The 18,914-nt window shown below is 33.2% G+C and overlaps 1 protein-coding gene across 3 annotated transcripts in view; it reads left to right on the top strand.

Moving 5' to 3' along the window:
- The window catches only part of Tlk (Tousled-like kinase), a 438,411-nt gene that overhangs the window by 76,551 nt on the left and 342,946 nt on the right, over positions 1–18,914 (top strand). The window contains exon 3 of one of the 3 annotated variants that reach the window (XM_069820455.1): positions 9,678–9,739. The exons of 1 other annotated variant lie outside the window; for it this stretch is intronic. Coding sequence is in view for 1 of the 2 variants with exons in the window: in XM_069820436.1 (XP_069676537.1) it covers positions 9,753–9,804 (52 nt within the window). In the remaining variant the exon portion in view is untranslated. Of the gene's footprint in view, positions 1–9,677; positions 9,805–18,914 lie in introns of those variants that run through there. One more of the 3 variants, XM_069820436.1, reaches the window with a different exon arrangement.

Genomic DNA, 18,914 nt, shown 5'->3' on the forward strand with positions numbered 1-18,914 from the left:
TTAATCGAGCTTTAAGAAAGTTGTGACATTATTTTGTATGAAAGAAAATTATATTATTTGCATATAATTTTGATTCACTCTACGGTTGTTAAGAATTTTCATTATTGTGGATATCTGACAGCGAAACGAGCGGGCCCAGATTCAAAATCCTGTTGGGAAAAGTTACCTGGTTGAGGGTTTCTCTCAACCAATTAAAACAGTTGCTGGGTAATCTGAGACTCAATACGCCATCACTTTCCTCTTCATCGTCATCATCATCTCCATTTCTTTCCCATATTTCGGGCTTGCTGTTATGTAGAGTTGGTTGCAGGCCGTCACCAAACTTGGACCCCGTGGTATGTGGTCATTAGTTACTGGTGGTAGTGCTATGTACTGTAGCTCTCTTCTGGGACTCTTAGTGCTCGTAGGACCTGGGATTGAGGGACCGCTTTGATGCCTGCACGGAAAGGCAAAGGGAGTCTGTAGGCTGTAGGGCATGCTCACCATTCCATTCCGGGTAGTACAATGGGCCCACCCAAGCTGCCAGTGTGTGAGGATAGTCATCTCCCCTCAAGTGGGACTAAGACGACGACGACAACCACCACCACCACCACCACTACATTATTCATTAAACATTGCGATACATTATGTCTTCCATGTCTGCAAATTATTCTATGTGTGATATATAGGATATTAAGGGAATAACTGAATAATATTTTGGCAGGAGATAGATAAAATCAATATGAATTATATATTCCTGTGCAGTCTTTCTTTTCTCTTTGTCCACTACTTAGCAGTAGTCCTGTATCGAGCTAGCATGTCGTTCGAACGAATAAATCATTTAAGAGGACGCTTATATGAGTTTTAAAACTTCTACAATTTTCATTCAGAATTTATTAAATTTAATCTACAGTAGTGACAAGAAAAAAAAAACCGGACCAACCCTTGTAGCTGATTTCACAGCCTTGTTCACTTCAGAGCGTCGGTGCATATTCCTTGGACCCGAAACCACCTGTGCAGTTGAACAATAGCTACACAGCTGGTTACTGTTTTCGTCTTCATTGAATGGCTCAGGTGCTTGGGGCGCGCCGCTATCGTGCAAACGGTCGCACATGAAGTGAACAAGGCTCTAAAATCAGCTACAAGGGTCGGTCCGGTTTTTTTTGCCAGTACTGTACATAAACATGCCTACAATGTTATGATTTGTACAAAATTTGGTGTCATTAGGGCTAATAGTTTTGAAATTATATTTTTAAATATATTTTATAATAGAGTTCAATAAAAAAGATCCTCGCGAGAAAGTTTTCAAAATTTAGTTCATATATGCCCAAAAGCTTGGAAATAGTTAAGGGAATGAAATTTAATTAGCTTTTTCAGTTGTGTTAATTTTATGAATTTACCACTGCAGCAAATTTTATTCTAAATGAATATGAATATTTCCTGAAATAACTTAATATTTCATACAAATGCTAATTAAATTTTATTTATCAACATTTAATTGACCTCTGTGAGAAGTTTCAGACCAATCTGACAATAACTGTTTTGCAATGAGCTTTCCTATTCAAGTAGCCACTTAACATTTCAAAATCGAGAAAACAGCATTAAAAAAAGATTTCTTTTAACTCACTCACGCACAGTATGTTTGGCCACATTTGATTGAAGGGCTCTCAAATAGAAAATGAAAACATATGATGAAACTAGAAGGGTTCAAATATAACTAAGAACATAGAAACAACAAATGGGGATTTTCTTAATTTTTAACCATTATTTTACCATAGTTTCCCTTTAATCGTCTACAAGATTAGGCTGTTAGCTGAGAGTGACTGACTATTTTAAAGCTTTTGAGCAAATGTGAACTAAAATTTTTGAAAACTTTGACGAAAAGAGCCTTTTTAGTTACAATAGAAAATATATATTTAAAACAATATAATTTCAAAACTATTAGCCCTAATGACACCAAATTTTGTACAGGTGATAATCTTATAAGGCTGTTTATGTAGTTCAAATTTCACAAATGTTGGATGAAAATCGTGGACGAACGAACTGTATATTACTAGAAGCTTAGACTATATTATTTTGTAATTTTATTTAAATATTTTCTTACCAATTTTTTTCCTGTTATTTTCATTAAATTTGTAGCATAAATTAAAATTTTGTATCCTGAAGGATACTTCGTCAATTTAAGGGTTAACCGTTGATACTTTCAGGCTGTTTTGCAAAATATTGCACAATTAAGCTAAAACATAGGATGCTTGCAGTGCATAAAACATTATGAGATACGCCAAAATAAATAATGATTTTGTCTTCACTTTTATTGTTCTCTATTGCCAAAAGATGTATTTGCACTTTCCTGGCAACCATATCTAGTTATGTGTATGTGTTTGTGTATTTTCTAGCGTTCGAGTGTTTTTATGCTTTTCAAAATATAATCTTTACTGAGAATCTTTATTCAATTAACGTTAGGAACGTAGTTTACTCCATTGTCAACTGTGATATATAAATATTATAGCCGTGTTTTTATTGCCTTGTAGTAACCTACATTCATGGCTGCATCAAGAAGGGGACACAATTTTTATATCGAGTCCTACTGACTTTTACAGTAGAAGATTGTTGTTGTTTTTTTTTTTTTTTTTTAATTTATATCCATACTCCCTGTGCCTGCGGAGTACCTTCATGATTTTAAAGAGAAAAAGTTCGCATACGAAATATAAAATTAATATGTATATATAGTAATTAGTATCTAACGTTACATGTAATAAGTTCGCCCTGGGCGTTTTTTCTGTGCAGAGACATCAGCGCCGATAGTTTCATCAACTGATTTGCGCAGTCTGTCTCTGAACATCCTCTGTACAGCCAGGATGTTATGTGGCGTACACGTCCCTTCCATGTGTGCGGGATTTAGAATATTCTGTTACACCATGAGAAAATATTTTTAACATGATAATGAAGTACGGCATGGATGTCCTCCTCCATCTTCATTTGAAACATTTATATGGACCAAATGCTTGAAATGGCGAACTTTCGTTATGGTGTTGTGCTTACAGTTGTACTTTATGGTGAAGTTTAACTGGTTGTAATATTTCCAAAGATGTGCTTTTCTTGTAAGACAGTCCACCCGCTGATTGTAGGAAATTGATTAAATTCGTTTTGAATTAATTGAACATCCCCCGTATTCGCCAGACCTAGCCTCTTCAAACTATCACCTATGTATGGAAGAAAAAGAAAGCAAATCGAATGAGGCTGTAAGCAGTATGAAGAATGGTTTGTAGATCAAGATATACAGTGTTTCAAAGGACTTACAGCCGGTTTCACTATGTTTTTAATGATACAATAATTTAATTACTGGTTTATTAAGTTATTTTTATAGCTCACCAAGCATCTTTAGCCCTAACGAACCAGTAAAACTATGGTTAGTTTAGTGATAGGAATTTCCGTCTTTAAATTTTGTAATGGTTCACTAGTTGCAATACAAAATGGCGAAACGTTTCAACGCAGAATTTTCAGCTATGCAACTATACTTCACAGTACAATAAATTCATAAGTCTTTAATTTTTTCATTCTGAATAATAGATTTCAGGAATATTATCTATATCTAAAATTGAACTTATTGTATATTATAATAATTATATCCTCCCTCAAGTGAAATAACTACTGGAATCAGGACTGCAATAATTACAACAGCTATAATTATGGCGAACAATAATAGTAGTGGTAATAATAATAATAATAATAATAATAATAATAATAATAATAATGTTATGCAACCAAATATAAAGATTTATTTTTATTTATTTAAATTTAAATATACAGAATAAAGAATATAATTACAAACAAACAAGAGAAATAGAAATAAAATAATACAATATAAAACAGGAGATACAGTAGTATTAACAAAATTTGAGACCAAATGAGCAGCGCTCGTGTTCGGTCGCAGTTCAGATATAATATTAATAGACCTATAAGAGAATATAAAATAAAATAAAATAGGAAATAGAACTAAAATTACAGTTACAGAAATTATATAATACAATATTAATATAAGAGAAATATAGAAAATAAAAAAAATAATAATAAAAAATAAGTAAAATAAAATAGGAACTAAAATTTAAATCACAGCGGCAATGGAATTTTATACTACAATATTAACACTAGAGAAGATTAATATCGCACGTGAAAAGTAGGACTATAGGCTATATATATATATATATATATATATATATATATATATATATAATACAAATATAATATACGTTGATTAATTCATACACATAGGCTATAAATTTATTTAATCAAATTGAAGATATTAACACGTTTCTAATTTTCTTGTTATATGTTTTTATATGATGAACTTTAGTTTCCTGGATTGCACACAAAATGCATTTCTTATGCAGAAAAAAGACGTATGATTTCGTTTAAACATTTATGGTTTCAATATGCACGCGCATGCGTGTGCGTATGTACGAGGTAGTTACTATTCATAACTTCTTAGCTTAATATGGTAAAAGTTACTGTATCACAAAACAAACCTTTATTTATTCAACATAATCACCTTTTAACTCTATACACTTAGCACAACGGTCATAAAGAATTCTGATGGCCGGTTTCATCGAGATTCAATAAATCAATCCAAATGAAAAATGAACTAGCGAACATTAAAATATGTAACAATTCACTAAAATGCTAGCTGTTCACCAACCAAAGTTTCTTAACATTTAATGAACAGTAAGTAATGCTTCATTACGGATAAATAAGTTGTGATATAATTACACGTCTTCCCTCTATGAAGAGGACTGTCATATAACAGATGAACAATTTGGGTGCATATTAAATGATCGCATTTTTATTTTCTTTTATATAATCTTCAAGAAAACAAACTGTAAAGAATAATATCGTTCGTACCATGAATTGTTACAAAACGAATAAAGCGAATAATGCGAAAGTATGTGTCCTTTTTTTTTTTTTTCATGTTGATACTCATTTTTATTTTGAGTTAGTGTATTGTTCGTTTGAATTGGTAAGGCGGAAATATAAACAGATGTACAACCTGAATAAAATCCATACAACCTTGGACGCTCTAGCCTAGCCAGTTGCATAGATCTAAATACATAACATACAAGCACACGTACACACATAAACTGGACATAGTCGTACTTTTTCAAAATCTCATCATAGTTCCTCTTACATGTATTTTGTTCCTTGAGAAAGTAAAACCGTTCTTGAGAGCAGCGTTATGTTGAAACAGGTGAGATCAATAATAAGCATATACTGTAACGTTTTCATACTTTATATCGTGTACTTGTTAAAACATCACGATTTAACATTACGCAATTGCACGTTTCGTCTAGATATTGATCTTAGTTTAAGGCTAAACATCTATTATGCAACCTTGTTTCGGCCCGCGGGTGAGGTGGGAAGGAACTTACGGATTTAGCACCTAGCGACATATTTTGACATTTAGATGTCTCCGACCGATCACACTAAACGCGGAAGCCAGCCCAGCTATTGTTCGTTTGGACCATTTGCCTTGTTCATGCAGACTGCAGTCGCTTTCCCTCTCCTCTCATCGCCTATCTAGGTATGAATTTAATACCTGAATTGTTAGCTCAGATTGCACGTTGCTTTAGTGTATAGTGTTGTAATCTGCGACGATTATTGAGCTTCGATGAAACGTTAGGATCGTTACGATTTGTTGAATAGAACACTAAGCTGCTGTCGTAGCCAGGTCTTATTTGTATGTCATCAGCATTATCTGTGGCTTTGCAGTCCATGGCCGTCCTCAATTTCTACGGGGTTATTTTTACGTAGGCCTACTGTCACTCTCCTCAATTTTCTTACATCTATACATCCGTATGTACTTATTAAGTTTTGCAAACATTTGTTGTCTTTATTTGAAATCAAAAACAGTAGGTAAAGTTGCTTAATTCCGTGTTTTGTTTTTTTCATTGAATGTCACGGGGTTGAATATCGTGCTAGGAAGTTCACCGATGTCTCAAAAGTAGGCGAAAGATGCACTCATTTGAGAAAGATGACTGGCGCTATGGTCGAACGGCAAAGCTTTGACTGACATTCAGTTTTAAAAAAGTATTACGGGATTAAGGATATCACGGAAGTAGGCAGCTTTACCCTATAAATGATTATTTAATCTAAAAAGTAATTTTCTTCGTGTTTTTTTAATTACATAAACTATCAAATGAGACGATAAAATTAGTACCGACGAGAATTCCTAGGAGAAATTGGTTATTTTTACGTTTTACACGTAGGTAGAGTTTATTATTTATACTTTTCGTTGCGAAATTTTCAAAGTCATTAAGGGGTTAGGTACAGCTTACAGCAGTAAAATTTTTAGAAATATTCAACATTTTTTCCTCCATTACTGTATCTCAGTGGTCGTCAGCACTCGCTGAAATGTGCAAAGGGTACGCGGTGCTGTCCCGTGTGCACTGTCGTGCAACAGGGAGAGATAGAGAGCATACCTGCTAGCAGCTACGGAGTGCACCCTAGTGCACTGCGTTTTTCGCGGGTAAGAGAGACTAGCCCCAGCGTGCTCTGTGCTGACGACCCCTGCTGTATCTTGTACAATAATGAAAATTGGTACTGTAAAACACTGTCCTCCTGTTATATGAAAAAAATATTTTTACGATTTAAAAGAAACTATAGTATATATATTTCAAAATTCAAAATAATGCACAGTTTACTGTCCAGTGATGAACGTTTCCCTCATAACTCATAAACTTGTTAATTTTTTTCATGTTCTCTCGCTTTTATTTTATTGCTGAAACTCATGTTTACAATATCATGCTCTTTCAGCTACATTCCTTAATAAATTATATATATATATATATATATATATATATATATATATATATTATTTTGTGTTAGAAGGAAATACTGATATTTGACCGTTTTTAAATGAATTTATTTTTTATCAGACAATCTATCAAAGGTAGAGAAGTGATCTTGCATCATATTGCAGATAAGGCACGCATAAATACACACAAAAAATTTAATCACAGAATGTTGGATAGTTTTTTAGTTATGTTGGAAAAGCTTCATCACTGCACAGTGAACTAAAAAAAAAAAAAAAAAAAAAAAAGTAAATAATTTTTTTGAATTTGTAAAAATATTTTTTTTTTCATATAGCAGAAGGACAGTGTTTTACACATACTAATTTTCATTATTGTACAAGATACAGTAATTGAGGGAAAAAAATGTTGAATATTTCCAACATTTTACTGCTGTAAGCTGTACCTAACCCCTTAAGCAAGGTAACCTGATCATTGTTCTACACGTCGCTACTGTAAACGCATGTTTCTTGTGAATAAACTGCTGAAGTAAGGTATAATAATATGTTTTATCTTATCCTAGTGAAATAGTGTAGGACTGCTGTTTATCAAACTATTAGCAACTGTCAGAAATACCTCATTACTTCACATGTGAAATAATTATTCATTCATTAAAAACAAACATTTAATTTATAATCCATCTGTAACTTAGTAACAAAGGAATTTTTACATCATGCTGGGGCTTTATACAGGGCGTTCATTTCAAAACTTCCCAGTCTAAATAACTACTGTATATAATTTAAATTCAATTTAATTAAAAAAAACACGTCAGTTTAGATATTGAGGGGGAAGTTTAAAACATGTCTTAATTGCATATTAGTTTTCACCTCCTTATTCCCAGTCACCCCCACTTTGAAATTTTCAAATAGGACCCCTATCTTTACTTGAATTTGAAAGAGTATTCAATTGTTTATGCACCTCATTCATTTATTTTTGCATCTTTTGTTTTCTATCGTCGCCTGGCAACCTGTATTGTTGTTATTATCGGTTGATTGTAGGATGAAAAAACAGTTTATTTTGTGTAATTTCCTAAATTTAATCAATAAGGATGATTTCTGTTCTCTCTTGAAAGGTATAATAATAATTTGATACACAAACACAATTGAATGCTCATTGTAGCTTTATTCTCTTCAACTCTAATCGACAATAAGACCAATCCAGGTTGCCAGGCGACGATAGAAAACAAAAGATGCGAAAACAAATGAATTTGGTGTATAAACAATTGAATACTCTTTCAAATTTAAGTATCAAAGTTGGGGTGGCTGGGGGTAAGGGAGTTAAAACTAATATGCAGTTAAGACTGATTTTAAACTTCCCCCTCAATATTTAAATTGAGGTGCTTTTTTGTTTAATTAAATTGAATTTAAATTATATAGTTATTTAGACTGGGAAGTTTTGAATTGAACGTTCTGTATAATTATGTCTAATATTATACATTATATCGTGTGTTCATTTTCAAATGGGAGCGTCCGGCACTTGTTTTTCGTTGATGACGTCATTGAACTATTTGCCGAACCTAACCAAACCATTCTAACATAATACAGTTATACTTGTGTTTTGTTCGTTACCTATGCTTTTGAGATTGAACTCGCTTCATACTCATGGTCCCATGGGCACAAAAACAGATTCCATTTGAAAATGAATATAGAATATAAGAAGAAAAATGTTAAATAATTACTAAGATAAGATAAAACGTTGTACAGTATATTACACGTGGCCGAAAGTCCAATATTTGTTCATGAGAAATAATGACACTCACGCTGTGCGTCCGTGTCATAAACATGCCACTCACAAATACTGGTCAATTTTAGTTATTTATAAGATAACTATTATTAAGGCTGTGTTTTAAATAAAAATAGTTAATGACGATTTAATGTAAAAAATAATTTTTTTCTGCATTATTTTTTTGTCTCACATAAATTGTCAAATGACAAGGTGAATTTAATGCTGACAAGAAACGTTTTGTTGAGAGAAACTGGTCATTTTTACTCTTCGTTACGAAATTTTCGAAGCATTATAAAGCCGGGCGGACTGAACACTCAGTTATTCGATACATCCTTGCTCTAAATGCATGTTACATGTGAATGAACTGCTGAAGTAAGGTCTAATATATTTCTAAATTTGAATGTGATTTTTAAATAAAGATTTTCGTGGTATTAAATACCTTAAACTATTTATATAAATTTGTGTAGTATCAGTTGCATGTGCTTAAATCGTATGACTTCTGAATTCGAATGGAAAGTACTGACAGTAATATATTGTCCAGTTAGAGAGAATAATGGAGTGTGGTATAAATTATGAAGTGTTCAAGGAACCAAGTATTATCACAGTCATAAAGAATTGTCATTTGCTAAGACAAGGAACGGTAAGAATTCTGCGATAGATAAACAGTTATCTAATTAATATAGTGACTGTTTTAATTTCCGATTGGCATGTGTAATAACAGAAATTATGTGTAGTTTAATGACATACAATTTTAAACAGGAAATAATATTCAGATTTGTTTAGATTTAGCGTCCTTAGAACAGTGATGGAATGCGAAGAGCAGGCTGAAATATAAGTACTAAGTTGAATATTTTTTCGACAATAGTTTTATCCGTTGCAGATATTACATGATCTCTTGAGTGTCGACCTCTCTCCTAAAACTGTCAATGACGAGCTAAAACAGAAGCATTTTCATATGACTTATGAAATTATTAACATTGCCAATTCTGTGAGTTCTTTTTGTGTATATTAGAGTTTTATAAATTCATTTTGTATGTATGAATTGCTGTTATCTTTTATGTTGTCATTTTGTTTATTTAAAGAATGTAACGTAATTTGTTCCAGTTTCGTTAATATATGCTTTTGTATTAGGTTTGATGACTATGTTCCTGAACTGTTACAACTTCGCAAGTGAAATGAAGAATTTATAGAAGGTAATATAAGCATATGAATTCAGATAGCTGCATCGGAACATTTCAAGTTCGAGACGTGAGTAAAGGTACTGTTTAGTTTTTCATAAATATTTTATTTGCTTTGAATTTGGTTCCTCGATGGTTTAATATAAAATTTATCACATATAACAAATCAGTAAAATAGCTTTGGATATTTATCACACAGATTATATTTAACGTTAATTAATATGAAATAAAATGTGCTTGAAATTAATAGATTTTGATTATGAAGTTCGATAAAGCTGTTTTAAGCCTCTGACTTCATCCAGTCCCTTACTCTCTTACAGTCTTACTAATAAAAACTCTATATACAGACGTTTAACTGTCTTATACTTATGCAAAGAGTAGCTCGTTTATAAGTCATGTGTAAATTCCTTACTAATAATCACTACATACGTCGTGTATAACAGTTTAAGTGTTAACACAGCTACGTCATAGTTTCGTCATTACTTCGTTACGAAAGGTAATAGAATATCTGAGGTTCTCTATTGCATCCGGTAGAGCGCTCTAGTGTGCTGTGTCTAAGTATCGATAGTACAACTGGCTCTGATCGATTACCACACTATATTTTTGTCAAAGAGTACAAGCTAAAGCAATATTATTCTACTTATTCTGTGCTCTTTGGTGTGTTCTTCTATGGTTACAAGGCATCCATCATAAAATGACAGTCGATACGAACAGCTGTTAGAGGGGCGGCCATTTTTTCTCTATATACAACGCTTCAACAAGGGGTTTCATGTATATAACTACTGCAAAGCAATTCCCATTGCATAGTTACAGACTGTTTATACATCCATCGCTTATGCATGGTTTTATTAGTAACATTTTCTGTCTCAACGCTGCATAAGTCTCGTATAAAATTATACACGGTTTATTAGTAAGACCGTTAGATAGTAGTGAACTACAAGAGTTTAGAACACAACTGCAGAATAAATTACGCTATATGATAATTTTTCCATTGACATAAAAGGAGTAGATTTGAGGGACTAAAGCAGCGACTCTCAACCTTAGGGAAGCCGCGGTCCGGTAAATGCTTTTTCTGTAAGATGAAGGCCCGGTCCTCACTAATTTAATCGTAAATACCTTTCCCATTTTTTTAAGTACATACATTTAATTAATGGAAGTGTTAATAGTTAAATATGGCGTAATCTTAAGACATATAGAGTATCGGTACACTATTAAAAGTGATTAATATCCATTCATTCATAGTATTCTGTCCAAGGGCAGGTTTTTCACTGCAAACTCAGCATTCTCCAGTCTTTCCTATTTTCTTCTCTCCTCTTAGTCTCCGCATATGATCCATATATCTTAATATCGTCTATCATCTGATGTCTTCTCCCGTTCACCGTTTCTTCCAGTGCATTCTTCAGTGGGCAGTTTCTTCTCAACGAGTGACCCTGTCTCTTCCTGATTAGTTTTAGCATCATTCTTTCTTCACCCACTCTTTCCAACACAGCTTCGTGTCTTATTCTGTCTGTCCATTTCACACTCTCCATCTTTCTCCATATCCAATTTCAAATGCTTCTATTCGCTTCACTTCGTCGTAATGTCCATGTTTCTGACCCATACAATGCTACACTCCACACAAAGCACATCACTAGTCTCTCCAGAGGTCCGCAGAAGACGCTCCTTTTTTCTAGTAAAAGCTTCCTTTGTCATTGCTATCCTCCTTTTGACTTCCTGACTGTAGCTCATGTTACTGCCTATAGTACATCCCAAGTATTTGAAGCTGTCCACTTGCTGTACTGCTTCATTTAGAATTCGAAAGTATACCTTCTTTACTTTTCTTCCTATGACCATGGTCTTCGTCTTGTTAGCATTTATCTTCATCCCATACTGCTCAGAGCTGTCGTTTAGCTCCAGTAGCCTATCCCTTAGTATCAATTAATGTAAAATGTAATTTGTAAGTAAAAACGTTCCAACTTTTAGGTTACCAAATATCATACTTAAACAAATTTAGGAATAAGTGTGAAATCTTCAAAAGAATTAAAACATTTAAATAGACGTACAAATTAAATTTTGCGAAGCACTGCCCGCCCCAACTATGTTATAGTGTGCTGCAGTCAAAATTTGGCGCTAACTACAAATTATGTAAGTTCTAACAAAACCGCAGGGGCGTGTTTCTTGCACTTCGCACTAGGAATTCCACGATATGACGAGTTTTCCAATGAAGACGTAAATGAAGAAACTACAAACAAAGAATCTCAGTGACATTAATGTACTAATCCAGAAAATAATTGCTCTCTTGAATTAAAGTTCCTGATTCAACGTATTGCGCATGCTCAGTGCTCCAAAGCAGTGGTACACACGAGATCGCCTTGACAGTTATTGAAATTTAGTTATTGAAATTTATTTTATTTAGATTGTTGTTGTAACCCGAAAGGATTTGAAAAGATGCAATCGATTTTTTTGTTGTAGTAGATGAATATTTATAAATGGTGCAATAAAATAGAACGATTGTAAACGAAAAGAAAATAATTGCATAATTAATAAAAAATACTTCTTTCCTCAACAGTATCCGAACCCTGAACTTTGTAGTCTGCGAGCAAGCACTCTAGCACAGAGCTATCAGAGTGCTCGCTATGAGTTGTCATAATCGGGGTTGTCGTATGCATCGTGTTTATTTAGTAATTACCCTTAGGCATTAGTTTGATCTTACCTTCAGATTAATTTCGTGCTTTTTGCATTAGTTGTGAAATACCTTCCAGTAATACTGTAAAAATAATTCTGGGTTGAAAACCGTTGTTAAATCGTTGTGGTGTGAATCGTGCTGTGTAAGGATCTGAAGAAAGGAAGTGAAGAAGTGTTCGGGCCGCCCGAGGAAAAAGTGGCCACAGCAATAAAATAAGTAATAGCCTACAGGTCTGTAGGTTTAATGCGTGAACGGCGAACTGAACAGACGGAAATAGTAATATGAATACAACAAACCTGTTATTGTATATTAAGTGATTGTCGTCTTGGGCAATCAATCTATCGATTAATTAGTAGGCTTCAGTATTACAATATGTCTATGTCTGTGTTATAATTTAATTCAGTACCAGAACATATGTGAAAGACATAAAGTTATGTCATTTTATGATGTCCAATAAATGTTTTATTACATTATCTGCTAATATTTAATTAACTTAAATTAAATACTTTTATCCTTAAGGGACTCGTGTATAAATTTCTCTCGAGGTCTTACCATCATCATAGACGCCTCTGATAGTTAAAATCTGTTAATCGTATATTTATATAATGTAAATTTGCACTGATATAACTACGGATATATGAAATAAAGCGCAGTCATTTACCGTTTCTCCAAAGCGGACATGTAGAGTTATTTCAGTGTACGAATTGTAGATTTGATATTATAGTTTTTTTTTCTCCCCACAAAGATTTTTTTATTGCAAGCAAAAATTACGTACAATAACAAAGATTTTACAATACTATTGTAATACTCGTATATGAATATTCTTCAAAATTCGAAATTAATTACCAATCTCATAGTCAAATAGCCTACATATTACAAATTATTGTATAAATACAAGATAACTGGGTCACACCCGAAAAAGCAAGATGCTTATGATAATTAAGTAAAAAGCGATGTTTTAAAGTTGATACTGTATCATTAAACATTTTTTTTCGTTACCAAAAATGTATTTCTTTATATTGTTAAGAGATATCCTTTTGTTTTCTTCAATTATCATTTACAAGATGATGATGATGATGATAATAATAATAATAATAATAATAATAATAATAGTAATAGTAATATTTATTTATTCCGGCGAAGTTAAGACCATCAAGCCTTCTCTTCCATTTAGCCAGAAACAAAAGAAGCTGATACAATCTGTAGTAATACAAGATACGGAAATGAAAACAATTTTCTTTGGCCTAAATAAGAATATATGCTTTGAATTTCTGCATTACTCATAAAAGGCATATTTGGAATCTTAAAAGGTAAATTTGATATCGAAAATTATAATTTGTATATATGATGATATTAATTTTTGATCCTGCAGAATTCTCTGTTGTGGTTTTTATTTATTAATAACGAAGAAAAATTCCCTCTAGCACTGGGGATCGAACCCAGGGTCCTCAGTTCTACGTACTGAGCGCTCTATCATTGAGCTACGCCGAGGCTTAATGCAGATCATCGGATCGAACTCTTCTCCTTTGGGACCTGGGTTCGATCTCCAGTGCTGGAGTGAATTTTTCTCCGTTATTAATAATTTATACGATTAAATTAGATGTATGTATTAATTTAGTTCGAATTCCCATGATATAATTCTTCGTGTTCTGTAATACCTCATAATATTACTTTTCGGAATTTAAGAAAATTAGCATTTAAAATTGAGAAAAAAATTATCAAATGGTATTAGTAGTTAGGAGGAAAATACTTTGACCCGCAAATATAAGCGGTAAATAATTTTGACATAAACGTGCAAAGCAGGTAGTCACTTATTACAAAAATCGACACGGTCGTACTGTCTTGAGTGGTTTTTAAATTACTTATGGCGAGAAACTGTAGAACAGGAAACCGCCCTAGCACAAGTGAATTTGAAAAGCTGAAGCAGCAAATTTTGCGCGCAAAACCCTCGGCTTGTTAATTCCACAGGAAAATTCCGCACCAGATGTTATCAGAAATTCTTCTGCCGTAGGAAAATGCTGCACCAAATTATGTTTTTTACAAATCAGTTTAATACTTTTTATATACTTTTGACTAAATTTCAAATCGGCAGCTATATAAAAATTTTCAATAAGAATTAAGTCCAGAAACGCTAATCAGAAGTGGCAAACTTTTAGATAGTATGATAAATCTGTATGTCGAGGGCGGTGTTTACAGAATGGAAGTAGTGAAATTTGTTTCGAATAAACTTCATGGACATAGAGCCTATGCATATCAATCCTACGATGTAGAAGATACCGCAGACAGTAGAATACGACTTTTTTTTGTTTCAGGGACAGTGAAAATGTGTGTTTTCCTGAAAATCTTGAAATATATTTCTTGCAGCATCACGATGCTTTCTCTTTGTACCTCTATAATGAGGAAGTAAATAACGACTAGTTTTTTTTTTATTTGAGTTGTATATTCAGTTTAATAATGGCAAACGAAATAAATCAAGCTTAGACGCCGTATAGATGGGCGCCTGTGTTGTATATTTTCGCCAAGAGGAAGAAGGTAAAGTTCTCCCTTCGCGACTAGAGGTATGTAAAAGGTCAAGGACGTTCTTTTCTCCGATATAATATAAGACGAGTGGTCAGGCTCTCTGCTGGTAACATTCTCTAGCCTGTAGAAGTTACTCTTGTTTCAAAGACTGCTGTTCTTAACTCTACAATAATTTATCATTACCTCTATTTACTCTCATTTCGTACAACTTGAGACGTTCATTTAAAAGCAGATCATAATAATCTTCATTGTACGGCTATACCCATGTATAGTTATGCGAGCTGGCAGCGGTCGTTGAGCTGTAGAACAAATATAAAATAGTCGTCAATATCTTTTATATTGGTTCTTCGTGATTTATGTAATAGCATCTGACTGCACGTTGCCGACAGTGTGGTGACATAAAATTGAATATACTGATGTTTAATGTCCAAAACTTTCTACTCGCTAAGTGGTGAACAGATTCATGGCGTCTCTCAGCCGGCTATGGTGCTAGTCTGTCGATTCGGAGTTGCGCTCGGGCGCGGATTCGATTCTCGCTTGGGCTGATTACCTGTTTGAGTTTTTTCCCTAACCGTAAGGCAAATGTTAGGTAATCTATGGCGTGTTTTCTGCCTCATCTCGCTAAATATCATTCTCTATCACCAATCTCAACTACGCTAGTAGTTGATACAGCGTCGTAAAATAACGAACTAAAAAGAACAAATTAATGGAAGAGATGCTTAAAAATGTTGATCATAACGGATTAAATATCATAATCAGGGAACGGATTTATATGGACTAAAAATATATGAAATATGTAAATATATATGTAGTTATTTTTACCAAAATATGGAATTAAATATGGATTTTTACCAAAATATGGAATTAAATATGGACTTAAAATTATAAAAAAATGACTATGTACGTTAAATATTGGTACATTTTAATCAAACTAAACAAAAAATATAATGGACGTACCTTATCTTCCAATTAGTTTCAACAAAACACAATTTTTATTGTCTGTTACCATAACAATAGGTTACAAACATTTCTTTCAAGTGCTGAAAAGTGAATCTTCTTCTATTGTCTCTGAGGATAGATTTATACTGACTAAAAGAGCGTTCGACGTCACAAGAAGTAACTGGTACATAATTCAATTTCACAATGTCTGCTGGGGATAAGTCCAAGTTAATCTTCACTGTTGATTCACCACTCATCACAGCAACAACCTTTTGTAGTTCTTCATATCCAGGGTTTTTTGAAAGTACAGTGTCCACCTTAGCTCTTACTGCATCTGCAACTTTACCTCTACCACGATTCAGTTGTTCCACAGTACTATTTATAATTTCAAAACTTTCAGATAGTGAAAGGTGCCTATTTTGGAGACTTTTGAGCGTTTTTATGATGCATGAAAATGTATGCTGAATGTGAGCTAAGTCATTCTTCACACTTATGTCACAGGTAACTGTTTTCGCAGTATCAATTGAGACTGCATCTTCAGAGTCCAATGCAAGGAGAACATTGTTAATAGAGTCTATATGTTCGGCATAATATTCAACTGCTTCTAGCCATGTACCCCATCTAGTTAAAATTGGCTTTGGTGGCAATGGAATTTCAGGGTACATTTCTTTCAACACGTTAACTCTACTGGGAGCTTTGAGAAATACTTTTTTCACTGATGAAATCAACAAATCTACTTTAGGGAAATTGTCTTTGACCACTTCTGCCACACGATGAAATGCATGCGCCACACAAGTAAAATGAGTCAATTTAGGATATACAACAGATAATGCTTGTCCAGCTTTGACCATATAAGGGGCAGCATCGCTAATAAAGAATAACACATTATCGTACATAATACCCTTTGGCCACAGGATACCCATAGCTTCGTTGAACAGTTTAACTATAGTTTTGTTATTGCACTTTTCTAGAACATCACAATGTAAAAGAATTCGTTCAGAATATTGTTCACTTAACAAACCGATAACTACATTACCAACAAGTCTACCTTCTTTGTCGGGAGTCTCATCAATGGAAACCCAAATTGAACTATCTTTAATTTCATCTCTTATCTTCTGTATTGTCTCATCGTAGATGGATGGAGCATACGTCTTCCTAAGTGTTGACTCATCCGGGATTGTATGTTGAGTATATTTTTCAAGGAATTCCCTGAAGACCTTATTCTTTAGTTTGTAGAGAGGAATATCAGCAGAGATGAGAGAACGGCACAGGTCGATGTTAAACTCAGATCTTACATTCGATGTTGTTGGTTGTGTTAAAAACAATTGTCTCTGCTTGGAATTTAGTTGTTTGTTGGCCTGATGTTTACTAGTTGTAATGTGTTGTTGCACCAGGAACTTTTGTGTAGATGATACTGCACACTGACACAAATTACAAAATAATATTTTATTGTCAGTTGATAAACCATCTTCTTTAAATTCTGAAATGTAACTTGTTAGTTTTGATTTTAAATTGACTGAATGACGTACTTTTGGCATATTTACCGTCTTTATAGTATGATTTACAAAACTGAACCTATGTGTACTCTGACTGGCATTTAACTGTTGAGCTGCACAACTGAAGTCTGTTAAAAATTTTAAATTAAATTAATACAGTTTTGTAACTTACTTTCCCATTGTTGATAGGACTGCTAATTTTCAAATAACTCTGATGTTAAAGGGATTACTGAACATGTGTTTAAATCTCTATTGTTGAAATGTATTTTTAAAAGTTAATGGAATTTTGTTTTGTTTTATTGTTAAACCTAATATAATATGGACTGTTTTATATGAAATATGGAAAATATATGGAAATTAACGAAAATATGTACTAAACTCTAAAATATGGAAAAATATGGAAAATAAAAGTAGGATTTTTCAACCCTACACATTGTGAAACATAAAGATAATGCAAAATATAAATTATATTAGCTTTATAAGTAAATATGTATTTACATATAAATCCTTTCCCTGATCATAATATTTATGCCATAGCGAAGAATAAAGGAATCTTAAAACAAAATAAATGCTGCAAATTTACGATATATCGGCACAACAGACAATATTGCAGAAATTACTATGTGTCTTACAAAGAAACATTCTCATGGAGTCCGTCGAGTGAGCTCTGTGGAAGCGTGTCTGCCTCCAGACTAGCCGGCCCGGGTTCGATCCCCGGCGGGGTCAGAAATTTACTGGTAAAATGTCCAGCTCGGGACTAGGTGCACAACTTCTCATCACTAGATTGTGCACCAATATGCCTGGGTTAAATCACAAATATGAAGAGAAGGCATAAGGTAAAGTACTCAAATAAGAGACACTTTTTTTTTTAACTGTTTATAAATGAGGATGGGAGTAGACATTTTTAATCTGAATGAGTGGAATACATACAGCATTTTATCTATTTTTAGAATTGACAATACAAATTTGGTCAGTTTTTATTATTACTTTAAATTATAAAAAAAAGTAAAACTGGGAAATACTGATGTTTTGAAAAGAGGTTCCAAATAAGAGATACTTGTGTTAGTTAAGTTTATTTTTGAACATGGACAAAAATTACCATCATTTGACTGAAAATTGAAGAGGTCAGTGCAACAGTGACCCAACTGTTCTCAACAGAAATTCTGTTGTTTATTTGGCGTTTTTCCAAGTGAAATTAAAATGGTTTACGAAAAGAACACAAATTCGGTCAAATCGGACATGAATGTACTAATCTTATTTAGGCTACTATTTGTAACGTTAATATTTTGCTAGAGAAAGAAAAATGATAGAATATTAAATTTCGATCTCCATATTTTAATTTTAAGTTGATTGCACTTTTTTGCCGACCTCTTTAATTGTCACAATTCTTATTTCGCTCTATTGAGCAAGTTGGACAAACGAAAGGGTCATCATCAATGCTGCAGTCTTCGTGTGCCCAACGACGACATTTTGAACACTGAATCTATTTCTCTCTCCTGAGCCCTGGTGTCCTCTGAAAAAAATTCAGTGCAAAACAAGCACTCTCCATCATCATAATCTTCTCCATATT

The sequence above is a fragment of the Periplaneta americana genome, chromosome 1 (assembly GCF_040183065.1).
Source record: "Periplaneta americana isolate PAMFEO1 chromosome 1, P.americana_PAMFEO1_priV1, whole genome shotgun sequence".
NCBI lineage: Eukaryota > Metazoa > Arthropoda > Insecta > Blattodea > Blattidae > Periplaneta > Periplaneta americana.